General features: G+C 44.8%; 1 protein-coding gene across 1 annotated transcript in view; it reads right to left on the reverse strand.

Moving 5' to 3' along the window:
• Positions 1-4263: 4263 nt before the first annotated feature.
• The window catches only part of AARS2 (alanyl-tRNA synthetase 2, mitochondrial), a 36527-nt gene continuing 13111 nt past the window's right edge, over positions 4264-27679 (reverse strand). The window contains exons 9-22 of the mRNA XM_056852559.1: positions 27003-27114; positions 26383-26510; positions 25809-25950; positions 21817-21986; positions 20569-20682; positions 19704-19844; positions 17469-17606; positions 16487-16596; positions 15458-15566; positions 11045-11167; positions 9490-9600; positions 7879-7962; positions 6305-6415; positions 4264-4456 (exon numbers count right to left, since the gene is read on the reverse strand). Coding sequence (XP_056708537.1) covers positions 4292-4456; positions 6305-6415; positions 7879-7962; positions 9490-9600; positions 11045-11167; positions 15458-15566; positions 16487-16596; positions 17469-17606; positions 19704-19844; positions 20569-20682; positions 21817-21986; positions 25809-25950; positions 26383-26510; positions 27003-27114 — 1758 coding nt within the window. The 3' untranslated portion in view covers positions 4264-4291. The remainder of the gene's footprint in view (positions 4457-6304; positions 6416-7878; positions 7963-9489; positions 9601-11044; positions 11168-15457; positions 15567-16486; positions 16597-17468; positions 17607-19703; positions 19845-20568; positions 20683-21816; positions 21987-25808; positions 25951-26382; positions 26511-27002; positions 27115-27679) is intronic.

Genomic DNA, 27679 nt, shown 5'->3' on the forward strand with positions numbered 1-27679 from the left:
GGGCAGCCCCCACACTGCTGCCTGACTAGGGGAAGACATCTTCCTCAGCAGCCCACTTAATCATCACAAGAAATGTGCCAAGGAATCAGTATAGCCAAGTTATTGGGAGTCAGCTCTTGGGAACTGCAGGCTAAAACAAGCACACTCTATGTGGCTAGCTGAACTTGTAAAATGATCCAGGTTTTTCTTTTATATTTGGGTGACTCTGAAGACCTGGTGCAACTACACAGCCTCTGCTTTGTATCAGTGTTTGAGGGTAAGTTAAGAAATCACTGCAATGAATCAATGTAATTTGCTGTTTTCGAGATTGACAAGGATTCACAGAATGAGTGTGCATAATTGTTGGAAATAAGCCATTAATTGTAGGTAAGAGGGAATAGTCTCAAAATAATAAAGAGAGATGCGGAAAGAACTTACAGGACAAGAAGATATAAAATTATGAATAGGGCCAGTAGTGATTTTGTAGCTTCTTGAAAGACACACACACACACACTCCTGAAATGCGACACTGGCCACAAGAAAAACTCACCTGTGCAAGGGGTCCCTGAGGCAGCTGTTTTTTTCCAGATTTGTTTAATTTGTGTGTTACATTAGCATGGCAGAGATCAGCGACTTAAGTGGTCATTCTGCTGGCTTGCAAAGTGTGTTTAAACAAGATGGCAGCTGTGTCAGACACTACAATGGTGCTTTGCTTATGGCCAGTACCATGTTTAAGACAGACACTAGGTGACATCATTAGATGCAGGTTTTATTGATAATGTACTCAACTCCAAAACTGATGCTGGCTTTCTATAGAACGATTTAAGACTTCATTGGATTTTGCTACAGTAAAGTTACTATTTCAGTATGGATTAAAGCCAGTAAAAAGTTATTGCTCTACACAGAAGTAGTCGTAGCTGGTATGTATTTGTAGCTCTGCACATTACAATGACCAGCAAGCGATCCAAGATACTCAGCAAGAAGAGCTAATTGAAATACCATAGACTAACCCTTGGTGGTAGAAGTAGGAATTATAGGAAGGATAACCACTTCTCAGTCTTGATAAGGGTACTGCTCACAAGTTTCCCTGAAGTTCTTTCTGAAGTCTTGTTACATTCAAGTATAACGAAGCTGGAAGAAAATAGCATTCTAATACAGAAACCCCTCTTTTTTTTAGGACATCAACAAAGAAGGCCTGAGCCACCGTAAAAATTAGTCCTGTGTTTGGAAACAAGAAGAGGTCAACTGGATTTCAGTTTCCATCACTTTCCAATGTGCCAGCATTGATCTGCGGCAGGAAGAAGGAGGATATCATTACACTGAGTGGCAGCCTGAAGCAGCCCGCAGTGTTTTACAATCATGCTTTGAGAAAGCGCTAGCTTGATTTAGCATAGGAGCATACAAGAATAAACTGAACAGCCAAGAGGTGGCTCAACTCATACCTACTGGCCAGAGCCATAATGCAAAGCACTTATATGTGACTTAAATTGCTGAAGATCCTTTGGGTGCCAAGATACCAGGGCCTGGACGCTCTTCTCAATGCTATCAATCTTTACCAAGCCAGGTCCCTGTATATGCTCAGGGAATCATGATTAATTTCTGCCATCCAGGAGATGGGTGCTATCTTCCAGTGTGGTGTAGTGATTAAGAGCAGAGGTTTGGAGCAGTGGAGTCTGATCTGGAGAACCTGGTTTGATTCCCCACTCCTCCACATGAAGCCAGCTGGGTGACCTTGGGTTAGTCACAGCTCTCGTCAAGATCTCTCAGCCCCACCTACGTCACAGGGTGTCTGTTGTGGGGAGGGGAAGAGAAAGTGATTGTAAGCCAGTTTGATTCTTCCTTAAGTGGTAGAGAAAGTCAACATATAAAAACCAACTCTGCTTCTTCTTCTGGCTCCCGTTACTAATGTTACAGGGGTGGTTCTGGGAAGCGCAGAGCTGCAAAAAGGACAGCTTTCTCTCCCTTTAGGGAAGGGTCATTCTCCCCCCACCCCCGAGGATTTCCTGCCCTAACATATTCAAGTCACTTAACAGTTGCCGGCCCTTTTGTCCTTAGGAAAGTCATTTGTGGAACAGCTAGAAGCTGTCAACAGACCGCAGTAGTAAAACCTTGCTAGACGTTAATTCTGCAGCTGTGCTTTGAGTCAACACGGCATTTCCAGCCTGAGCTTGGATAGCCTGCAGATAGGCAGACACACATTTGCTAATTACAACTGTCCTTCCTCCCATAAAGCCCTCCTCCTCCTAGTCAACCCTGTGTGGTCTTTGGCAGGCCAGAATGGGGCTGCCAGGCATTGATGCTCTTCTCCTCACTGGCCAATAAAGCCAGGGGAGGGCAGTTAATCATCTGGCTCTTGCCTTAGAAGGGCTGTCCTCGGCAAAACATTTACTGGCTTGTGGCAACCGTGAGCAGGAACTGTACGTGGTACAAATGGAACTGAACCAATGAGGGATGTAGTCAGTTCAAACTCGTTCAGCCATGCTACCAACAGCTTGTCAGATACTCATAGGCAGTGCGTGGCTAGTTCTAATTACCATAGTGTCTTCTCTTATTTTTTAAAATTCCCCCTCACTTTCTGTAAATCTCCGTTTTATCCACTTTGCATTCCCCCTCAAAAGGAAATTCATAAACTTTTTGGGGCATTTGATTATATTTATGCCTGTAGTGTCCAGCACAGTGAGCGAGCACAGGACACAGCAAAGCAACTTTTATTTTTTAATGTAGATTATAAACCCTCCACAAGTGTATTGATATCTATGTTATGTACGTGGCACAGAGTGGAGCCCCATGGCGCAGAGTGGAACGCTGCAGTATTGCAGTCCAAGCTCTGCTCACGACCTGAGTTCGATCCCAACAGAAGTCGGTTTCAGGTAGCCGGCTCAAGGTTGACTCAGCCTTCCATCCTTCTGAGGTCGGTCAAATGATTACCCAGCTTGCTGGGGGTAAAGGGAAGATGACTGGGAAAGGCACTGGCAAACCACCCCGTAAACAAAGTCTGCCTAGTAAACGTCGGGATGTGACGTCACCCCATGGGTCAGGAATGACCCAGTGCTTGCACAGGGGACCTTTACCTTTTATGTACTGGAGCAAATGAAAAGGTAAGCAGTAGGCTTCATTCCAGGTATGCCGGGCTGTGTTACTGCTCCTCACAGTCCTGCCTCCGGCGGCTGCTGAGGCAAGAGCTGCAGGCGGATGCCATCACTTATTCAGACGCACCAGAATCCCTCTTTGTACCACATAAAATATCCCACCGCTATGGGAGTGACTGGCTACTGATTTGTGAATGTAGCCATGATGAACCATCACAGGGACAGAAATCTTTCATAGCAGAGCAAAGGATTAGATTTTGGAGCAGTGATAACAGAATTCAGGGCCTGAAAGCTAACTTGCCTCAACAAACAACAAAGAATGAGTTGATTTTTATATGCTGACTTTCTCTACCACTTAAGGAAAAATCAAACCAGCTTACAATCACCTTACCTTCCCCTCCCCACAACAGACACCCTGTGAGGTAGGTGGGGCTAAGAGAGCTCTAAAAGAGCTGCAAGTAGCCCAAGGTCACCCAGCTGGCTTCATGTGGAGGAGTGGGGAAACAAACACAGTCCTCCAGATCAGAGGCCACAGCTCCAAACCACCGCTCTTAACCACTACACCCTGTAGGGAAAGTGTGTTGTGTGGACCAGCTGCTTAACTCCCAAGATCGGTGCAGTCAATGAGGGGATGAACACTCAAAATATTTCACAAGATATACAGTATAAATACAGAAATGCTACACACATCTACCTCTGAGTAAAGTCCATGGAACTAGTTAGGATTTCTTTCTCAATAAACAAACTTGGGCTCATGTTCCAGATTGTGGCTTACCACATCGAGAACAGGTTTTCAGAGACAGAGATCTCCCACCTCACTCAGATAAAATAACCCCACAGGCAGACACAAGCGCACATCTTTTGACTGTTCTTTATTATCAGAATGGTAGCGCTCCACAGTCCTTCTACCCAGGGTATCCTCAACAATGCAGAGTGAGAAAGTCGTGTCAACGTCCACAGCATTCCTTCATGCTCGTAGGACAAAACAGGCCTGCTCCTCCTCCAACATAATCCTCGCGTGTACAAATGAAGACGCACAGCAATCTCTGTGTAGACCACGCTGACACCTAGACATTCCATCAGAAAACTGCAGTCCAGAATAAATCCACGGTGCCAACAGGAGCAGCTGAGTGACTGTGTGCTTCTCTCCAGTGAGTCCTCATCCACCAAAGGATTGTCTTGTTGCAGTGTCCTTTGCGCTCCTTTGGCCACCCAGGCAGACTTCAGAGTTTGTTCCTTGCGTATTCCAGAGCTGCAGTTAGGACCAGCTGCAAGTTGTCGGTGCTCCCAGAGCCCCTGGCGACAACTCCAGAACCGCCTGCCTTGCCTCCCATTAGAGTGCAGACAGCCAGGGCCCAATCAGCGGCAGAAAACACCGGCAACAAACTCTGGCGAGAGAGAGCAGGAAATACAGATGTTAAAGTGAACTTCCGGCTGCAAAGAGCAGGCCAGCAGAGCAATCGTAGGCACCCTGGCTTCAGTCCTTTGTATACCAGCAGCCAGTGTGCTGCAGTGGTTAAGAGTGTTGGATTAGTATCTCGTTCTGGCCAAATAAGACACTCTTCAGCTTTCCTTGTTTACCTGCGACATGCTCGATGAAGCTAGAGACAGATGGATAAAGCCTTTTATTTGGGAATCTGTTTGTGAATTAGATAATTTGAGGGTTCTTTTAGCAGGGGTGGATTTTAACACTACATTGGCAGTTGCCAAGTTTCCACCCCCAGTCAATCAAGATAAAAAAAAAATACTAATTTTCTTATGGGTTATCTAGATAGTTCTTTTTCTTTAATTTTTGATCTCAGTGTGACACTGTTCAGGGCCAAATTGGCCATATGAACAGTATCATTAAAGTAAAGGATTAGTATCTCAAAAACCCAGATTTGAATCCCCATTCCTCGTGCCAGGGAAGCTTGCTGAGTGACCTTGGGCTAGTCACACTCAGTCAGCCTAACCTACCTCACAGGGTTGTTGTGAGGATAAACTGGAGGAGAGGAGAATGATTTAAGCTGCTTTGGGTCCCCATTGGGGAGAAAGGTGGGGTACAAATGAATTAAATAATAAAGGGGATTAAACAAATTCCTGGAGGAGAGGACCATCAAAGGCTATTAACTGCAAAGACTAAGTAGAACCTCCATGTTCAGAGGCAGTAACTGCCTGACTTCCAGTGTTGAGGGGCAACAGCAGAAGGAGGCTTTAGTTTCCACCCCCTGCTTTATGTCTTTTGGGGATATCTGGTTTGCCACTGTGAAAAACAGGATAGTCAACTACATTGACTATTGGTCTGGTACAGCATGGGTGCCATTATGCTCCTGTATCTTGGAACTTTTCTTCCTCAAGCTCCTGCTTTGTTTGCAAAATCACAGATGCAAAGCCTCATGGTCATGAATTGTACATATTACAAACACCTATAGGATCTTTGCACAAATATTGAATCTACATTTTCAGCCCGAAACATTAGATTTCCTTTTAAAACCAAGCATATCTTGAATCCTCCTGACTGAAATGATACACGAATATTACGAAAGCTCAAAACCAAAGAATAGGCAGGCAGTACTTTGAATCAGAGCCGGGGGGGGGGGCGGGGGGCGCTTAGTTGTTCTGCGCAGATAGGTCTTTTTTACGGCTGTCTTCCTCACCCTCTGTGGCCATCTAATTCCAGACTGTGATTAGGGGAGGGGGCATGGCTCAGAGGTAGAGCATCTGCTTGGCACGCAGAAGGTCCCAGGTTCAATCCCCGGCCTCTCCAGTTAAAGGGACCAGGCAAGTAGGTGATGTGAAAGACCCCTGCCTGAGACCCTGGAAAGCTACTGCCGGTTTGAGTAGACAATACTGACTTTAATGGACCAAGGGTCTGATTCAGTATAAGGCAGCTTCATGTGTTCATGTGCTCCTTGCTGTTTCAGTTCGGGGCTTTAGGTGCAGGGTTCAACATAACTGACTGGGGCCCAGTCCTGGTTATACAAAGATCTGGGGAAGCCTCTGCTCTGGACCTTGCCCAGTAAATGCCACCAAGTAAATGCCGCCAAGAAGTTGGCACGCTTTCTGTTGGTTCCTCTAAACTGCAACGGCAGTGACGATGTGTAGTCATTTTTAGCTACTGAGCAAACAAAACTTGTGTCCTCAAATAGGCTGACTGCATCTTCCCCTCGTGCTCCGGTTTCCTGCTTTCTGTCATTCATAGAAAAGTGAGCTATTAGCGCCCTCTGGAAATGAAGAGCAGGCAGAATCCAGCTTACCTTCGGTACCTGGCAAGCACAGAAAACCTGGCCAGAAGCTTGTGGGCTTAACAACATGACTGAGGCGCCTGGGATTTTGTCACACAGCTGGTTGACCACTTTCATCAGGATCTAGAAAGAGTGTGGCAAAGATGAGGTTAACATTGAGATGTTAAGTTTACAGCATTAAAACTCACGGCCGTTAAAATCCTGCAGAACAATTTGGATTATGAAATTTAAGCATCTGAGTGGCTGACCTTTTAAAAATGTATCTTGGTGCTTCTGAGGCTTCTGTGGTGCACTAAAGGCAGGGTAAGTACCAGTTACATTCAGAGGCAGGCAAAAAAGGGAATGTTGATTACCTGGATGATCTGCACCAGGGCAAGCAGCATGACAGCAAAGGAAAGCACTCTTCTGCAAAGGGGATCAGAGCTAGCCATTCCACTCCCCTCCCCATTTTTATCCCAATATCATCTTTTCATATTGTTTTCAGTTCATTTGACATACTTGTGTCTATTTTAATTAAATGAGAATGTATTTTGGAAATTAATCCTTTTGCGCCATTCATACGTCCCATTAGGATCTGTTCAAATCTCATCATTTTTCTGGTCATACTTTGCCTTACTTAGGATTCATAATTAGGTAGTGTAATTGATGAAAAAGAATCCAATTCATTGACACTCCTTGCAGTTTTTTAAAAAATGTACTACAGTAAGGGCAGTTCTATTTCCATAAATGTCTCTCAATCTGTAAGTTCCCTTTTCTTTCCATTTAATTTATGAGTCTTGTCTACACAAGAAAAACTGGGATGTAGCATAAATGGAAGCAGCGGAGATATTTCTGGAATGAATTTATTTTTCCATTTATTCCAAATGATCAGTGTATAGAAAAGGATTCTCAACCCATTTTATATTTTTTTCAATTAATTCTAGATGTTTCCTAGTTGCTTCTATATCTACCCATGGCTGATCAGAGGCTTCCTCCAGATATGATACCAGTGTTCTCAACTGGTTTGTCTCATAAAATTTACTTATACTAGGTTCTCCCCACCCCACTTGATCCAATCTCTTTTGTCTTAAAGCCTTTGTAAGTCGTGGTCCTTTGCCTCGATAAATAAAACTAGTGCGTATTTTTGCCAAGTCTTTTGGTTCAATTACTGTGGGGAGTGTTTGAAAGAAATAGTTTAATTTTGGCAACGCTACCATTTTTATAGCACTGGTTCTGCCCATGATAGTCCCAGATTTCTCTTTTAACATCTTTTCTTATTTGCCGGATCACTGTAAGAAAGTCTAACTGCTGAAGTTTATTTAAACTCTTTGCAACAGTTACTCCCAAATATTTAAATGATTTATGAAATACTGGGATACCTATGTCATTTTGGATTTCAGGTTGTATTTTGGGTTTAATGTTTACATATAGCACTCCAGATTTTTTTATAATTAATAAGTAATCCTGCCACTGCTCCATACATTCTTACCTTCTCAAGACCCGAGAGAGTTCAGGTCAACCCACTGGATGGTCAGACCTGCTCATCACAGGGTGCTCATCCATCCTAGCTATATTTTAATAGAAAGGCACACCTGGTTAAAACTTACCGAGGGTGACTCAACAGGGATGGTATCGATTATGACTGGCTGGTTGGAATGCTTTGCCACCAGGTCGGGCACCTTCTCTGCAGCCTGCGGGGTCAGAAGACACACTTGTGTATGGCTGAATGCAGTGAGACTGCCCCTGTGCAACAGGGAAGGGAACATTGTCCAGAGAAGATCATACCCACATCACTACTTCACACAGCTTAAAGCAGGGGCGGGGAGCCTCCGGCCAGCGAGATCATTTGCTGCGGCCCGTGTGCTGAGACTGGGAGCTCCAGGGCGCCACTTCCTCCTCGTGGCTGTGGCTCAGTGGTAGAGCATCTTTGGCATGCAGAAGGTCCCAGGTGCAGGATGCAAATGTGCAGCATCTCTCTCTGTGTACTCTGTGCCCCTCCCCAATCTGGACCCTTGCTGTGTGACTCCCACTTCTCCTTTGGGCTCAGTCTTAGAGCATCTGCTTAGCATGAAGAAGGTCCCAGGTTCAATCCACGGCATTGCCAGGATGGGCAAGAAACGAACAGAGGTGAGTTAATTAAATGTTTGACCAAAAATAGCAGGCTAATTTTTGTTGATAATTTTGTATGGCTCCCGAATGATGTTATAAATATCCAAATGGCCCTTGGCAGAAAAAAGGTTTAAATGGTGACTAAACAATGTCTGGCCACAGGATCCACGCTGGTTATCTCTTTCAACAAGGTCTTCCTGGGTGACCCTGCCTTTAGAAGATAGGTGAGGGGCTATTGGAGATGGGGAAAGCTCTGTCATGGTGCCCTGGCAGAGGGATTCCTTTCTCCTGCTGGAGTTAATTCAGGCCAGGATTCCAAGGATCATGCTCCATTTACCCCGGGGGTTTTGGAAACTGAGGGGAGTTGCAGATGTAGTTTGTGATGAGCTTGGAGATTTGCTGTTCAAAGGAACGGGGAGCCAAAAATCCTAGTGGACCAGCACACAGCTCTTGGGTGCCCAGAAAACAAAAGTTTGGTTTCTGGCCCAGGTTTTACTATAAACAAGACTCTTGTAATAAGAGACAGGAATGAATAACTAAAACAGAGTGGCTAGAAATACTTCACAGACCACGAGATCTAGCAGAAATTCAGCCTAGGTATATAAGAAAGGTATATAAAGTATATAAGAAAGCAGCAATAGTCTGGCTGGAAATCCTGATTTCCATTTCTGCTTCTGTCACTGATTTTCCATGTAGCCTTGTGCTCTGTCTGCTTAGTTATTCCATGCATGTAAAGGTCTTGCATATATCACCATGGCTTATGGCTTATGGAATTGTGGGGAAGTGCATGAGAATTTTGTTTCTCATTATATTCCCATTTGGCGAAGACCTGTCATCATTACTAAAATTAGCATCTTTTTGACTTAGCTAGAGGATTTCAGCTGCTTTTGAATCATTAACAGAAATTCCAGCTCAGAACTCTTTGGTCACTGGGGGGTGCAAAAACCTCCAGGTCATTCATTTAGCGCATTAGCTCATGTAATTGATTGCCACTGTTCTCCTGCACAGAAAAGTCATTCTCCAAAATGAATACATTCTTTCTATGCATGGTTGTTTGTGGCGTTTTTGCCATGCCAGCAGCATACGGGATGGGTCTTCTGGATCCTTACCAGTTTGGTTTCCCGTTTTCTAATGGCAGAATTGGCTACTCGCTGCAGAGTTTTGAGAGTGGCGTGCAGCTCCCTTTTCAGCCCCTGCGGCATTGCAGTATTCTCCACCGTCTGGAAAACAAAACCAAGTATCTAAATTAGTCCTCCCCGAGTACTTTATGCCATTTTAACATTTTACTAGATGGCTGCACAAGTAGGGGAATGGAAACCAAAGAACAGAGGGGTGCTTCCGGTGAGGGAAGACCAGAGGACTGCAGTGTCTCTCTCTCTTAGTGAATAAAGCTTTTCTTGAGCAGGACCGCTTTGGACCTGATGGTGGGTGGTAAGCCTAATTGTAAAAGTCCAAAAGTAAAATCCAAAAAGCCAAGGACGCAATCCATGTAATGCCTTTATTAGGACCAACTCAACAACACCTGGGGGACTGCGGATGCAGAGGAGAGCGACGAGGATGATCAGGGGCCTGGAGACCAAGTCCTATGAGGAAAGGCTGAGGGAGTTAGGAATGTTTACTCTGGAGAAGAGGAGGTTGAGGGGGGGACATGATTGCTCTCTTTAAGTATTTGAAAGGCTGTCATTTGGAGGAGGGCAGGGAGCTGTTCCTGTTGGCAGCAGAAGATAGGACTAACAATAATGGGTTTAAATTGAGGGTGGAAAGGTACTGGTTGGATATTAGGAAAAAACTTTTTACAGTAAGAGTTGTTTGACAGTGGAATCAGCTACCTAGGGAAGTGGTGAGCTCCCCTCACTGGCAGTCTTTAAGCAGAGGCTGGACAAGCACTGGTTAGGGATGCTCTAGGCTGATCCTGCATTGAGCAGGGGGTTCAACTAGATGGCTTTATGGTCCCTTCCAACTCTATGATTCTAATGGTGCGCAAGCTTTCAAGCAATAATGCTGTCACATTCCCCTGACAGACAGCTCCTGTTTCTTAGCCACCCATTTTGCTCCATCAAGAGAGAAGAGGAAGGGTGGAAGGGAAAGACAGTGGAAATAAGAGGATGGGGGGGGGGGCTCATTAGGTATGCACATAATCTGACCAGCCAGGCAACCAAGGCATGTGTGTTGAGCAAAGTAACCTGAGCTCAGGCTTCATTATGGATTAAATGATCACAGCACCCAGTCCCAAAGTAGGCACCCTGCCCTCTTATACCAAATAGCAGTGAAAGTTTCAACCAGCCAGATGCTGCCCACTAATAGGTTAACTCGGGGGTTCCCAAATTTTTTGAGTCATGGAGCACTTTTCAGGAGAGAAAATTAGTCTTGGAGCACTAATTTTCACCTAGCACCTGTATACTAAACCGAATGACAGTAGCATTTTTCTTTCCAATCTCTTCACGGAGCACCAAGTGCTCTACGGAGCACAGTTTGGGAACCTCTGGGTTAACTAAATGTCTCTAAGGGATGGTGCTGTTGTTGTCATTTCATTCAACAGGTATCCGAGAATACAAGCTTTCTGGGGCAACTAGCTTGGGGCAGAGAACATGGTCACGCAATACAACAACATGTATTGACAGCTTTCTTGGGTCCCTTTGGAGAAAAAGCACCGGCAGTACTCACATCAATCAGAAGGCCCACCTCCCTGGAGAGTCTCTGCGCACCGTCTAGAGAGGCCCCTCCCTGTTTCACCCGGACGGAGAGGGAGTCCACTTCTTCTGCCGAAAACCGGCCAGCTTCCCGGGCCTAGAAGAGCAATAAAAGGACAAAGACTTTCAGGAGAAAGGATTTATAAAAGCAAATATACCAAGGAAGGAGGGGTTTATTCATGACTCAGAGAGTTAAACCTTTCAGGACTGAAGAGTTCTCAGGCGCAAGATGCCTAAGTGTGGTTGACTCAGGAGCCAGAGACTCACATCATACAATTCCTGGATTGAGTTTAACCGAGATGTTCTTTTAAAAAAAAAAAAGATACTTAGAAGGCTGAAAGAAAAAAATGTTTCTGGATAGTTATCACCCCTGATAAAATATACAAGGTAAGAAGCCAAGGAAATGGGAGCCAGTCAGAAAATGCTCTGCATCACACTGACAATAGAGTGTTACAGTTGATTCAACAGGCCGTATGACTGCCCATTCAAAAAACTAAATGCCGTAAAAAGTCCAGTGCAGCCCTAGGAATTCTTGCTAGAGCTCAGTGCTCCTCAGGGGATTCTGTGCTTGCTTATGTGGTGAGGCAAAGAACCCTGGAGGGAAATCACTGTGGGAAAAGAGGTTTCCTTCTCTCCTGCTCCTCTTTACTAGCTCATCTGGCCTACAGCCAGGCTGCCCAAGTGATGTCCTTAGGGTTACCATCCTTTATAAACAAAAGGACTCCTGCAATATGCAAAGGAAGGAGAATTTTGGCCGTTTATACACATAGGGGTGTTACTGGTGCACAAGAGATTCAGTGCAGCTTTGAATTGGACAGATCTGGCCCTCTAGCATCAGGGAGGGACAAAGAAATAGCCAGTGGACGAAGTATCGGTGAGGAAGCTGGTTCGGCCCTGAGGGTGGCCATCAGAAAGCCCATAAGCCTCAGTTGAGATAGCTGACCTTGATAATCTCATCAGTAAAGCTTGAATCCTAAGGAGCTCTTCTTCTAATGCAGCAGCAACTCCTCAGTTGCTCCTTCCTTTCCCCTCCCCACAACAGATACCCTGTGAGGTAGGTGGGGCTGAGAGAGCTCTAAGAGAGCTGTGACTAGCCCAAGGTCACCCAGCTGGCTTCATGTGGAGGAGTGGGGAAACCAACCCGGTTCACCAGAGTAGAGTCTGCCACTCATGTGGAGGAGTGGGGAATACGGATTAGCGTCCACCCGTTCCTAACCACCGCCTTTAACCCCTATGCCATGCTGGCTCTAATATAGGCTATTATAAACATTTGCTATATCTTGAGGATCCTGATGCTCACATAGAACAGTCCTGTGCATTTGCCTTAAGTTTCTTTTTAGCTACTATAGTTTGATGGAAAGATGGAATTGAAAAATACGAAATAGGACATTCTGCCTTTTACTCCAGAAGCCGTTTCAGAACTCAGGAATGGTTTGCTCAATACAAATTCATGCCCTAAGGTAGCAAACCCTATTCACGTGTGCAGTTGCCACTGCATTACACGTACAAATTTCAGCTGGTTCAAACTGTACCCCCTTGGTGCCTATTTTGGGTCATCCACAGGTCAGCGGACCTGTCTACAAACCCCTCAATCTACCTGTCAGCGTATACAGTCCTGTCACTGTTTTACACCAAACCCATCTTTAAACAAAACCTGAAATGTGGGACCAGCTCAGTTTTTTAACCACCTATGCTCATCTTTTCGATCCGACTCACTGGTAACCAGATGAAAGGAAACGCAGGGCTTTGCTAAATTAAACAGGTACATGGAAGAGGGAGCTGTGACAGACGCAGCCTGTCGTGTAGGAGTGAGAAAAGCTGTATGTGCTAAACCCTCTATAACCTCTCAAAAGGTATCAGAGGGGGCCATCCTTTAAGAACATAAGAACATAAGAAAAAGCCATGCTGGATCAGACCAAGGTCCATCAAGTCCAGCAGCCTGTCTACACTGTGGCCAACCAGGGAATCAAACTCTGTCTCTCACTTCCTCTGTTTAGAGATGCTGCCTCATCGGCTTAGAAAACATGGCCTCAAGTGAGAACCACTCCCTTCAGAGCTGAACATAAAAGGAAACTGCAGGTGAACATGAAGCACTGACATGAGGCTGCCTCGGGTCAATGCTTGCAGTTGACTGGACAAGGCTGCCCTGAAGCCTTCGCATCTCTGTGGCAGGCAGAGCCCTGTCAGAAATGTAACCACATAGAAGACGACGCGACAAACAGCAGAAGCGCCAGGGCAGAACACATTTGATGAATGGAATCCCCATTCTAGCCTAAGAGAAGGTAGCTGATAATGTACCCCGAGTAACTGGCCTAGACCCTGAATTGAGATTTCTGCTTAGCAAACGCCAGAGTAGAAGACTCACCACAGAGGGCTGCGAGGAGAGGGGGGGAAATAATGAGAGTAACAGACGCACAAGGGACCAGTACTCAAAAGTTATAGCTGTAGTGCTATGTTAAAAGCTGTAACTCTGTTCAAGAAGGGAATCTGAATATCATGCAAAGGAGCACAACTCCCAACGGAAACAACAATGCTTCAAAAGATCCATCTGTGACTCCATACATCGTCACTCAAGATAGCGAGCAGCTCAGAAACCGAGCTTAGAGAACTTTGGAATACTTCTGTTTCTTGGTCAGAAGTAGACAGTACACAAGAGGAGCTTTCCAGGGATCAGGCAATGAAGCACCAACGCCTTGTCCCCACTACAAGGACTTGTTTTCATCTCCCCCCCCCCGTCTACACGATCTTACAGTACCTTAAAGAATGTCCCCTGAAGCAGCAATGCCTTGCACAGCTTGTCCCCACTACAAGGACTTGTTTTCATCCCCCCCCGTCTACTCGATCTTACAGTACCTTAAAGAATGTCCCCTTTCCTCGATAATCTCAGTGCTAGCAACAATGAATGACTTCACACATAAGGAAAATTTGCACAACTGACTCTGAGTTGCAGAAATGACATTCTGTTGATGCAGAATTTGAAGGGCGCAGGGCAACAAGAGGCATTATTGTCGAAGGCTTTCACGGTCAGAGTTCATTGGTTCTTGTAGGTTATCCGGGCTGTGTGACCGTGGTCTTGGTATTTTCTTTCCTGACGTTTCGCCAGCAGAGACACTTTCCTTCAGTGTTACTCCTCTGAAGATGCCTGCCACAGCTGCTGGCGAAACGTCAGGAAAGAAAATACCAAGACCACGGTCACACAGCCCGGATAACCTACAAGAACCAAAGAGGCATTATGTTCTGGCAATTCTAATGCTAAATCAAGATTGAAGAGTGTGAAGAAATTAAAAAAAACTATGTATTTATAAATATAAAATTGTAAAAAGAAAAGTATATGTATTAGAATGCATTTAAGGACTATATATGTATTAGGATATTGAACAACCATGCAAATTCAGAGTTTGTAACACTAACCAATTAGAGAAGGAGGGAAAATGGAGCTACTGTATTGGTCCCTTGGCCTGGTTAGAGAAGAACCAGACAGCAGAGAGAATGTAGCAATCCTATTGGCACCTTTAGCAACCTTTGATAGGAGCCAATCACAAGTTAGATTTTTCAATCCCCCTTCAAAGTATAAGTAGAACTAGCTTAGTCAGCAAGAGGAGATAGAGGAAGAGCTCTGAAGGACTTCAGAAAACAGGGACAGAGCTGAAGTCCAGATACCTGCAGCAGAGAATTCCTTCAGGAGGTGGAAGGAGCCTGAGAGCTAAGAGAGCTGAAGACCAGGGAGGACCAAATAGAGAGCTAGGCCCCAACCGCCTGACTGCAGCCAGTCTTAAGGCAAAGTCCACAAAGGGAGCTGTTACGCTAAAGTCCTGGGAAGAAGAGATTCCTCTCCCCATAAGAATGCCGGCAGAAAAGGCCCAAGAAGACTGTAAGTTGAATTAACATAGAATAAGAACAAAGCCAGTTCTCCTGTACCCAGTTCTGCATTTTTCTATTTTTCTTATCAAGCTGGTGTTAAATATTAAAGAATACAGTTTGTTTGGATCCGAAGAGAAATGAGTTGTTCTTTTACCTGGAAAGCAAGCTCCTAAGGCCTAACCACGTTAACCAACGCTGAGTAACCTGGCAAAGAGCAACCAGGAGAAGGATAATAATAATTAATTTTGATACGCCAACTTTCTCTGCCACTGAAGGAACAATCAAACCGGCTTACAATCACCTTCCCTTTCCCTCCTAACAGACACCCTGTGACAATGTAGGCAACAGGTGAGGAAGACCAAGGAGTGTTAAGGAAGGAGAAGACATTAGGTAGCTGAAGCATTCAGTTACCTGCAGACTATATAGTGCCTATGAATTAAAAAACCACCATCAGCAGACCCACAGGAATGCTTACAGGGCTCCGGCAACATCGGATCAAGACAAGCAAGCTGCGCATGGACCTTACCTGCCTGGCTTGCTCTCCAGTCACTGCAATGACATGGCTGATCCCTTTGACTAGCTGCCGCTCATAGATGATAGCAAGGTCCTCTATGGCTCCTGTATGCCGAAGGTGCCTGGAAAGGAGAAGGAAAACGATGCATGTGCCAGAATCTCCACTAAATCTACTCTTTTGGTTTGAAGAAGAGCCATAGCTTTAGGGTGCATGTTCTGCATTTATTCAAAAAAATCTCAAGTTCAACCCCTGGTGTCTTGCCAGTTAAAAGTAACAGAGCTGGGAAAGTCCTCCAAGCTGAGACCTTGGGCAGCCACAGCTAGTAAAATAAGAATGGAGGGGGGGGGAGGTGGAAGCTCGTGTCAGTGGGGAGGGGCCATGGCTCAGTGGTAGAGCATTTGCTTGGCATGCAGAAGGTCCCAGGATCAATCTCCGGCATCTCCAGTTAAAGGGACTAGGCAAGTAGGTTATGTGAAAGACCTCTGCTTGAGACCCTGGAGAGCCGCTGCCGGTCTGAGTAGACAATATTGACTTTGATGGACCAAGGGTCTGATTCAGTATAAGGAAGCTTTATGTGTATGTGTAATGCTTTCTGTGCCCCTCTAGGCCAGCAGATGACCCAACTGGGTTTTGAGTGAGTGCCTGCCAGATACATACATACATCAGGAATTTTATGTGTCATGTAACTCATTCACAGAGCAGGAGCTACGATGAACGGCCAAGGTGGAATAAGAACAAAAATCCACACTTAAATAATCATCTTTTGTTAAAAGAGTCTCCTCCCAGACCGGCAGGGTGCACTTGGTATGACTAATGAGGCTACAATGCCCATCCACAAGCACTCGTGTGGTAACTGCTAGGCAAAGCACTCTGGTTATTAACCTTGTTGGATTATTACAAGGTACACAGTGGAACGGTGTAACCGTGTCTTCTCCTTGCACCTCGAATCTGCACCTTGCACAGAGAAAGCAAAATTCTCCTCACAAAATGTATCTGCAAAATCTCTGAACTGGAAAAAACCAGCAGGGGAACAGCACTTACGTTCCACAGCAGAGCTCCACAGAAGCATGAAAGGCATCCTGAGACTCTGGAGCCAATACGCTTTCCACTGGGACCCCCACAGACACCACCCGTGCCAGATCAGGGTACACCTGAGGGGAAAACAAAGCCCGGATCAGCTGAAAGTTTTGAGAGAAGAAGAAGAGTTGGTTTTTATATGCCAACTTTCTCTACCACTTAAGGAAGAATCAATCCGGCACACAATCACCTTCCCTTCCCCTCCCCACAATAGACACCCTGTGAGGTAGGTGAGGCTGAGACAGCTCTAAGAGAGCTGTGACTAGCCCAAGGTCACCCAGCTGGCTTCATGTGGAGGTGTGGGGAAACCAACCCGGTTCTCCAGATTAGAGTCCACTGCTCCAGACCACCGTTCTTTACCACTACACCCTGCTGGCTCTCTAGACCAACTTGAATGGAAGGGGTTAAAAACTGCTTCATGGTCACAGATGGCTGGCAGTTTATGCTTTGCGTGGAGAAGTACTTCCTCTACTTTTTTCCTGGATCTTCAAACCAGTCAGTTTCACTAGAGCCCATTTTCACCAACACCTTGCCGGCAACCACATTTTAACCAACGCAGCTGGCAACAACATGCTGACATGGGCATACCAGGGGCGAGAGCTAGCGTGGGTCTGCATGTGATAGAAGCAAATGGAGGCAAACTAGAACATGGCTAGTTTATCACGACTCCATATGGGAAGAGTTACCAACCAAGGCAAAAACTTGGCCTCTTTGAAAAGCACTGGATATGGTTTCACATTAATGGGAAAGCATGTTGAACTCCCAACTGCTTCCAGCATTAGTAGGCTTGTTACCAGGTTTGTGACCAAAAGGACTGGAAGTTTACATTAAAAAGAGGAACGTTTCAGGAATATAAAAGGCAAACTACATAGAAATTTCCCAGGCATTACAACGCCCACCCCCCGAAGTCAATAAACCTGCCTCACCCACTACGTCCCTGTCTTACCTCATCTAGTTTCCGGAGTCCCTGCACACCATTCGTCAGCTGGAGGGGGACTTCAGCTGTGTAGACCAGCTCATTCCGTTTGATTATTTCTTGTATCACATCTTCTATTTCTTGCAACTGTTCAGTCTTTACAGGGGCCTGTTAAAGGAGATCAATCAGAAAGATACAGCATTAAATGACATTAAAAAAAGTTTGTGAGAGGGCTAGGGTCTTCAAAGAACTTATGCCCGGCCTCTAGAGTTCATTTTGGGTTTTAATACTAGTCCTGTTTTTATGCCTTAGTTTCCACATCTATAAAACGGACTCCCTAAACCAAGTTACTTCCAAGGTTCATTCCCCAACACCCATGATGATCCTAGATAAAAGACACTTAGCAGGACTTTATCAGCCAGGCTTTTTTACCTGCTTTATCAAAAAGAACAGGATATCCACTAAAGCAGTTCAGGTCAAGTAGTTACTCAAAGCCTCTCTCTCTCTGGAATACCAATTGCTACATTGCAAGATGAATCTCCACAGTTCCATATTCTAGAACAATATCTTTCTGCAAACAGCCCATCTCCCTTCTTTACTCATACAGAGGGAGGGAAGCATCGAACAAAGAGGAAAGCACCTTTCCCCAACCCCATACGTGAATTCTGCTAGAATGGAGTATGGTCAGTTCAGTTTATTGGCATATCCAACATTCATCCAAGTACAGTAAGGACATAACATAACTTATTAAAAGGAAGAGCGAATTGCCATCACACCAACAAAAAAATTAGCCACAATTTTTATGATTTTAGGGTCCTGGTTATTAAGAAGGGTAAGAACCTTTGAACAGTTAGAAAATCCCTCCAACTGAATCAAACTAGTATTTAAGAGTTTTAATCGTAATCTGCGATACAAAGGGCACCGAAGGAGAACATGTTGAATGGTTTCCGTCTCTTCCATAGAGCAAGGACACCGTCTATCGCAGGGGTGGGGAACCTTTTTTCTGCCAAGGGCCATTTGGATATTTGTAACATCATTCGCTGGCCATACAAAATTATCAACTTAAAAATTAGCCTGCTATATTTGGTCAAACATTTAGCCAAGAGGCACGACCGGAGAGTGTCTACCACATAGAGCGACTCGCTTTTGAGCTCTGCCATCCCCAGCTGGGCTCAAGAGATTCAGGCAGGGCAGCATCCTTCTGAGCTAGAGATCTGCTAAGACCCATGAAGGGCCAGATCAAATGATTTCGTGGGCCTTATACGGCCCCCGGGCCTGACGTTCCCCACCCCTGGTCTATCGGGAAGGGGGACACCAGGATAACGGCCAGTTAGTAAGGCTGATGGTAATACATTGTCTGGCTAGTGAAAAAGCCCTGCGCACTTCCGGAGTGTACAGTTGATATAAATACGTGGAAGTTTCACCAGATTTAGGGAATATTCCATGGTGGAGAGGTGAGCATGTCTTAGTAGCAGACTCATATAATAAATGGAGCTCATGCTGAAGTAAATTGGCTCTTATAATTGAAAAGGCCGCAGATTCAGTAAGTAGAAAAAGGGAATCTATAGTGATGCTGAGAGACCTTATTTTTGATTCTATATAAGAGATCCAGTTCGAGTCGTTAGAGTCTAAGAGGAATTGAAACACATAACTAGAAGGATTTGAGTGGAACAGAAGGCGAAGCCAATACTTAATAGTAATAAGCCACATTTTAGTTATTATTAGATTCTGTCCACTTTCTAGGCAGAGAGCCGCATAGGGAACACATGGTGGTACATGGAGTATGGTAGGCTTACCAGCATTATATGTTTACCCACCACTAAAATGTGATGAGTTTTAGAGGATCCCACTGTAGGGAACAAGCTGGGTATTCACGTCACAGAGCTATTCTCAGATAATTTCACCACTGTGAGAACACATGAGCACATGAAGCTGCCTTATACTGAATCAGACGCTTGGTCCATCAAAGTCAGTATTGTCTACTCAGACTGGCAGCGGCTCTTCAGGGTCTCAGGTAGAGGTCTTTCACATCACCTTCTTTCTAGTCCCTTTGAACCTGGGACATTCTGCATGCCAAGCAGATGCTCTACCACTGAGCCACGGCCCCTCCCTAACTCCAGTTAGGCTAGGGCTCACAGCACACTCAAAGGCACCAGTGGAAGGGCTCCCTAGTTTCCAGGGAAGATAGAAAATGCTGGGCTTCCCCCTGCGGTCTGATTCCGTCCTGCCTTGCTACGGTATGGACTGTTTAGGGATCCCAGTCACCTTGGTGCTGACATCGAACCGTAGCCGCTCAGCTGTCACTTGGGACCCCCGCTGTTCTATGCCGTCTCCCAAGACCTGGCGAAGTGCAAAGTTCAGCAGATGGGTGGCAGTGTGATTCACCATGCAAGCCAGCCGCTGAGCCTGAAAGCAAAAGCAATGATCTGGGTAGGAAGGGAAGACCAGAGGACACTGCAGCATTTAACAGTCAAAAGGGAAGAGAAACAAGAGCGTTTTTTTTTATAAAGTCATTGTTTGAACACATAAACGAACTTGCATCTGAAATGGACTTTAATTGGATCAGACCACTGACCATCTTATGGACTTTAATTGTGTCAGACCATCTTCTTTCTTATGCTCTTAAACGAAGCATGTTTTCTAATTAGCAACCCAGCTTCCCAGCCCACATTGTAACATTAGCAAAATGCCTTAATAACAGCTCAGTCTTATGCGTGTTTACTCAGCAGTCAAGTCCCACGGAATTCCCCCAAGTTAAGACTGCACGATGGGACACCCAGCTAAACCTGCTGTTGCACACCTTGTTCCCATTCATTTCAATGGGACATGCCAAGGAGAGTTCTTGGGGATCTGTATTCTTGTCTTTGTTGAACAGAAGCTCTAGTTTTCTGCAACATCCTACTGCTCGTTAAGAAGAGTTAGGGAAATGCAGTGGAAAGGACAGTGGTCAAAGTCAATGACATAAAATCTGAACCCTTGATCCTAGTACCCAGAATCAGCTTTCAGTTAGGGTGCAACGTGCTTTCATTCCTTTTCCATCAAACCTGGTCGGTCTGCACAGCAAATGCAAAATCACAAGGCACAGCACAGACCCAGAAATTTCCAGGCAGCACCCAGCAACGACTGTTACCTCATCTACAAAGAGCTGTACTTGGTCCCCAGCCTTCAAGGTCTCCGGAACGATCACTTCATGGAGCACATAGCCACCAGAAACCTGTGCAGACACCACTGGGAAAAGCACATCCTCAAAACAGAAACAGATAAAAGGGAGGCTTAGCACAGGCGAGCGCTTGTCTTCTCATAGTAGGTCTTGAGAAGAATGCAGGGACTTCAAATCACTTTAACACCTTTTAAAAGATATATATATATTTATTGATATGGTCTGTTCAACCAGCCAAAGGTTAATACATAAAATTATCTGACTTAATAAAACTGTAAAACTAGTATAAATTACAAAATTAGATAAAAGACTATGATGTTAAAATGTAGGATATTAAAACAAATCACAAGATTAAATTTAACAACTTAATATTTCTAAAAGTATTCCCCGGTTTTGTAATTTTTTCCATCCTATTTTTGCGAATTTTAATTGCAATGGCACAGAATTTGGCAGTTGGGAGTGAAAAGTATGGAGTTTCACCCATCAGGAGTCTCTTAGTCAGGAATTCTACTGGCTTATCGGTGAATTCACTGATCAGGGGAGCAATGAATCTAATACGGGCCTCATGATAGACTTTTAAAAGGTATCAATTTGCCAGACCTGGAGACTCCTAGATTAACCACAGGACACATACTAGATGGGATGCAAAAAACCCCACAACATCAACAGATTTCTTATGCTCAGCGTCAACACTATACCAGTCAGTTTGTTTCAAGTTCACAACCAATGAATTCTAGTCTCTCAGTCATCAGTGGTGTGATGATCTCATATGCCTTGTACTTAAGAGTGACCTGCTTGGCTCAGTAAGGGATGATATGGATGAATCTACTGAAATAATTTCACCCAGTCTTCCTCGGCTGGGACAGTTTCATCTACAACAGGAGATGGTTGAGGGGCGGATGGAACGGAGGAAATATTTCACTCCATTACAGAACTGATGATGGCACAACTACTTAACTTCACGGTGAATATTCCTTCTAAATTAGAATTTCCCCACCATTCTTCTGTCAAACAAATACTTTGCCCATTCTCACTGATTTCTGTCAGATAAGAGTGGCTGCAACACAAGAAGGCCTGGAATAAGACAATACAGGCAAAGTTGCTTAGTTACTGAAATTGAGATGGATAATCCCACTCAAGAAAGTCCTGTCTAGCCTATGAACACAGGCAGGAAAACAAGGGGTGTCAGTTCCACAGCTGGGCAGTTAAGAAACTCACCTGCTGTTCATGATGCACCATGTAGCCTTGATCAGATGCTTGGCCACCCTTCTCGGCATAGAAGCAGGTCCTGTCCAGGAGGACACCACAGCGCTGTCCCCCACCAACTTCCTTCTGGAGAGACCCATCTTTATGCAGTGCTAGAACAGTGGCTTGGCATGGACTGAAGACTGCAAAGAACAAGAAGAGTATCACATCTGACGTGTCCGCTAGTTGGCCAATTTGATGGGACCTTCTGAAGACCTTCAGTCTCAAGACGGTCAGTTATGTTGTGCTACCTTTCCAAGGCTAAGATACACTCTGTGGCAAGAATAACAGCAAAAGGGACAATTCTTTTGTCATCCCAACCAATATTCTGCTCTAGTAATTTTGAAAAATCCATTTTCTAAGCAGGCCTAATCACCCAAGTTTAAAGTGTGTTTTAAGCCAGCATGGTGTAGTGGTTAAGAGCAGTGGACTCTAACCTGGAGAACTGGGTTTGATTCCCCACTCCTCCATGTGAGTGTTGGACTTTAATCTGGTGAACTGAGTTGGTTTCCCCACTCCTCCACATTAAGCCTGCTGGGTGTCCTTGGGCTAGTCACAGCTCCCTCCAAACTATCTCAGCCTCACCTACCTCACAAGGTATCTGTTGCGGGGAGAGGAAGGGAACTGTAAATTTGTTTGATTCTTCTTAAAAGGTAAAGAAAGTTGGCATATACCAACCAACTCTTCTTCTTCTTCAGTTGATTAACAGGTAGGGAGCCTTTATGGGGTTAGCTCTGCTCATGCTTCCTGTTTATAAACGATAATAGTCTTGCTTAGATGCTTGCTAGTCTCTGTGACAATGATTGCAACCTTACACATCGCTAAGTGCACTTCAGTACCTCTGATTCTAATGGGAGTGCACTTAAAATAAATGCAGTCCAGCACACAACTAAGTGTATTGAGCGACTACATGAACAGGAGCTCACCAGACTGTCTGTGGAAAGTGTCTTTCTGTCTGCGAGGATGGTAAGTCTATACCCACCAAGATCAGGAGGGCAGGAGCTTGCCCATGTGCTTCCAAGGTACAGCATCTTAGCAGAGATTATTCCACCACCCTCCCACACACTCACCAAGGTCACAAAACCCATGCGCTTTGGTGGTGCTCCAAGGTCTAAAGCTTGATGAGAAAAGACCCCGGAGAAGGGCGCCAACCCCAGATACTGGATGTCTACCAACGCTAACCAAATTTTGTGATTCCCTTATCCACGAAGTTACTAAAATAAGTCCAACGAGAGAGAGAGAAAATGTGCATTACTACTTTGGCTTATTTAAATTATTTATATATTGCTTTCTTCATTGAAAGTGCCTGAGATGGCTCCCAACAAAAATCAGTACGATACATTACCAGTACAAATGTTAATAGCCCAGAACAAATATCCTTATTTAAACAGCAGCATATAATGAAAGCAAAATCTCACATAACTAGAAACAGAGCAGAAAAATATCTAAAAACATCAGTGCATGAAATTCTAACAATAAAACAACTCAGAGAAATACATAGCAACAATTGGGTGAAAGGGAAAGAAAAGATTCAGCGAAATGCCTAGGAAAATAACAGTTTTTACCTGTTGCCTGAAGCTTAATAAGCTTGATGGCAGGCAGACCGCTTGCAGGAAGGAAGAGAATGCCACAGCTGAGGTGTCATAAGAACAGAGAAGGCCCTGTCTCTGGTTGTCACCCAACTCACCTCAGAGGTACACTAACTAAGCAGGGCCTCTGTAGAGCATCTGAACAGACAGTCAGCTCTGTATGGGAGCAGGTGGTCCCTCAAGAACTCTGGCTGGAGCCCATTTAAGGATTTAAAAGATATGGACCTGCGCTCTGGATTATGGTCAGAAATTAAACCACAGCCAATGTAGTTCTTTTTGAAACTGGAGAATGTCTCTATGCAGCCACCTCAGCAAAACCAAGAGCCTGACAGCCCCCACTAAAAGATATACTGCAGTAAACGTTAATTCTTAAAGAAGAAGAGTTGGTTTTTAATATGCCGACTTTCTCTTCCACTTAAGGCAGAATAAAACTGGCTTACAATCACCTTCCCTTCCCTTCTCCACAACAGACACCCTGTGAGGTAGGTGAGGCTGAGAGAGCGTGACTTACCCAAGGTCACCCAGCTGGCTTCATCTGTAGGAGTGGGGAAACAAATCCAGTTGACCAGATTAGCATCTGCCGCTCATGTGGAGGAGTGGGGAATCAAACCTGGTTCTCCAGATGAGACTCCACTGCTCCAAACCACTGCTCTTAACCACTACACCACGCTGGCTCTCAGAGGCCATGAGACTTCTTTGCACAGGGTGTTTATACCCATTCCTTAACTGTGTGAAACTGCCATCATGGGCGTGGCTGTTATTGACTAGTCTCTCCAGTTAGCAAGTAGACCATTCTCACATGTCAGCCGGTTATCTAACTATGAGAGGCAAGCTGGACAGAAATGCGGTAAATGTAAACTGCTGTGGACTCATTCAAGCTTATGCCACCCAAAAGTCTACATCCACTTTATGCTAGGTATGAAACAGCGACACCTTGAGGCTTGCTGCAATAATGACATGTATACAATAACCAAGAAATTTCCTTCCTATTTTTATTTACTTCATGTATAGCCTGCCTTTCTCACTGAGAAGATGGGAGTACAAAAGTTTAAAAACAGGGTCAGTCAGACAGCAAGGATCACCAACAAATTATACAGTGGACTAGGAAACACTTTGCTAGAAACTTATTATATGATCAGTTGCTGCCTCTCTACACTCCATCTTATATTGTCTCTTTGCTCTGTATCTAGCTGACATTAGCAGGAATTTAACAACCAGATACAACCATATTTATCATTTTAGAAGATAGCCATGTTCATCTGCAGTAGAAAGCTAGATTTGAGACCAGTCGCACCTTAGAGACCAACCAGATTTCTGTCTGTGACGAAGGGAGCTTTGACTCAAAAGCTTATACCCCCCCCCCCAAATCTTGTTGGTTTCTAAGGTGCTGTGTGCGTGTAAGGTGCCATCAAGTCATAGCCGACTTATGGCAACCCCTTTTTGGGGTTTTCACGGCAAGAGACTAACAGAGGTGGTTTGCCAGTGCCTTCCTCTGCACAGCAACCCTGGACTTCCTTGGTGGTCTCCCATCCAAATACTAACCAGGGCTGACCCTGCTTAGCTTCTAAGATCTGACGAGATCAGGCTAGCCTGGGCCATCCAGGTCAGGGCTTCTAAGGTGCTACTGGATTTGAATTTAACCATCTTTATGAAATAGTAAGAACCACTATTAGGTTCCTAATGCTTATAATGAAGCCACACACCACTGTTACATGACAGCATGTATTCTTTTTCTAACTTGAGCATTATTTCCTACACAGGAAAATGTAATGGGAAAACTGGCCTTTAGCAGGAGCAGAACAGTAAAATTGGCACTTTGCTCTGCTCTCTGATAAAAGAACGATGCATCATTAAAACTAAGCCAACACTTTAAAACGTTTGGCACCTTATAATCATGCTTTTCCAGAATTGGAAAAGAACACTACTGAACATGCAAAATCCAAGTATTTAAGGCTTTAAGGAAAAATACTACAAAACCCAAACCCCTCGCCCTCAAACCTTTGCCCTTTAAACTCCGGGTTTTTAGAGGAACACATTTTACAGAACTCTCTTACGTGCATATAAAATTCCTTCCTCAATGGAGAAAACCAGAGAATGAATATATGCAAATCACAGTATATCACACTACACATGGACTCTGGTTCAGTGATCTAGGGTAAGATAAGCACTTTGTGTCTGGGTTCAGGCTGAGGTAGGCATTAGTAGTTTCCAAGATGGATAGATAATATGCTTGGTACAACAGATTCATCAATTTGCCAGACTTCTGCTTGGAGACAAGGAGGGAGTTGCTCCTGAGTCTCCTGGGTATGAATCTTAACCTCTTTCTTCCCCGAGTTACCCGTTTTGGTACTTCTCCTGGCATGGCTGCATCCTTACCATATTTCCCATCTGGCCCAAGTTCATAGGCAAACACGGGAGAGTCATCAGTAAGAGGTACACCATCATGCTGCAGTTTAGCCAGCGAATGCACATCCAGCTGCATCGCTGAGCTCTCCTCCTGCTGTTTTGGAGCTTTGCGCTGCACATGTGGAAAAGTGGGAAAGACAACTTAAGCACATCTGCTTTGCCAATACGGTCCATGGAGCTGCAGCATCTTTGCCGGTTGTTGAGGTGCTGCCCCTGCTCACTGTCCTCACACAAATTTGTCTTGCTGCCGCTGACAGCCCTATGGGAACACCACCAACACCCCCGACAATACAGCAGACATTCAAAGAGCAGGTCATATTTATTTTGAATGCTGAAATTTGGTTTGCTTTAGGACAGAATTTAGATATTGGATTTTAAAGCTAGCGTTTAAACTCATTTGTGGATTTGGGACGATTATAGCAGGCCTTCTACAGGCAAGATGCCGTAATCCCTTAAATGGCCACCCCAAGGACAGCAGTCAGGGGCAATGGAGTGTGAAGCACACTAAGGACACTCGGAAAACAGGAAAAGGTTTTTGTCTTACTTCAGTATCCTCCTGAGCCAGCCGGTCCAAAGCAGCAGCGTCCAACTGGACCCCCTTTTCTTCAAGCATCAAGCCAATAAGGTCCAGCGGGAATCCCAAGTTTCTGTAAAGACCCCAAGCGACTTCCACTGTGGACAGGAATAAAACCATGAGTGGGAAGTACGGAATACTTCTTGGAGACTCTATGATCATCTAGCAGGATCCTTATTATTTCTTCACCAGTAAGACTTCTGAAGGTGGCAGCTGAATAAGAATAGTCTCTGCTAGTAGACTAAAATGTTAAACAGATGGCAGTGAGATTTTATTCCCCTGGGATGACATCTTGTGGAGCCAAAAGTAAAACAGTTTTTGCAGTGTGTGTGTGTGTGTGTGTGTGGGAGGGGCAACCTCTTTGGCTAATGTGCCATAAGTCCAAAAAGGGTTGTTCTAGAACCCACTACGATGTCTAGTAGGCCTGACAGTGCAGTCCTAAGCAGAGTTACATCCTTCTTATTGACTTAGAAGTCAATGTGCGTTTATTTCTATGGTTTTCTGTTTTTTCCAGCCAGAAATAATCTGCTGATGCCTCCCTCTTACTATATTCTAGGATTCTCCTTTGGCCATCAGTGAAAAAAACTTGCCTGGGAAGACTTTGCAGTGATCCATTTGCTGGAGTGTTCTGTTTATAACGCGACGCCCTTGCAAGAGGCAGGACAGAAATGCATTCTCATTCTCATTGATTGTATTTATAACCTGTAAGGAAGAACAGAGCCAGGTTCAGATATCTTCCCCCCCCCACCGCCCACACTCACACACAGTAGGAAGGGATACGATACGAAAGTAGGCAACAGATACGAAAGTAGGCAAAATGTTGCATCTACAGATTTCACCAGAAACTGTGGAGGCTTTGTAGGAAGGGGAGATGTGTTTCTTCTGCATGCTTGTAAAATAAAGAGAACTTGAAATAAGCTTTAAACTAAAGAAAACTGTGCAGACTCATCCCTTTGCGTCAAGTTTCTGATAAAAGCGCCAGGCATAATTGCAGTGTGGTCATAGAGAGCAAGCCCCTGGGGGCCATCTGCTAGAACACTGCCCTTCACACAGACCTATGACACAAGCAAGTGGAAAAAAGAGGGGGGTAAAGTGAACGCTGCATGTTCTTTGACCCCCTTCTTTTAGATTCTTTTAACAGTAAGGAGTTTGGAGCAGCTGCAACAAATTCAAATTGGAAATTCACTGAACAAACTGAGTATGAGGGGAAAAAACCCATCCCTTGAACAGCAGGGAGCAAAGGATGAGAAAGGAAGTGCAGAAAAGC

This window comes from Euleptes europaea, chromosome 7, assembly GCF_029931775.1.
Source record: "Euleptes europaea isolate rEulEur1 chromosome 7, rEulEur1.hap1, whole genome shotgun sequence".
Lineage (NCBI taxonomy): Eukaryota > Metazoa > Chordata > Lepidosauria > Squamata > Sphaerodactylidae > Euleptes > Euleptes europaea.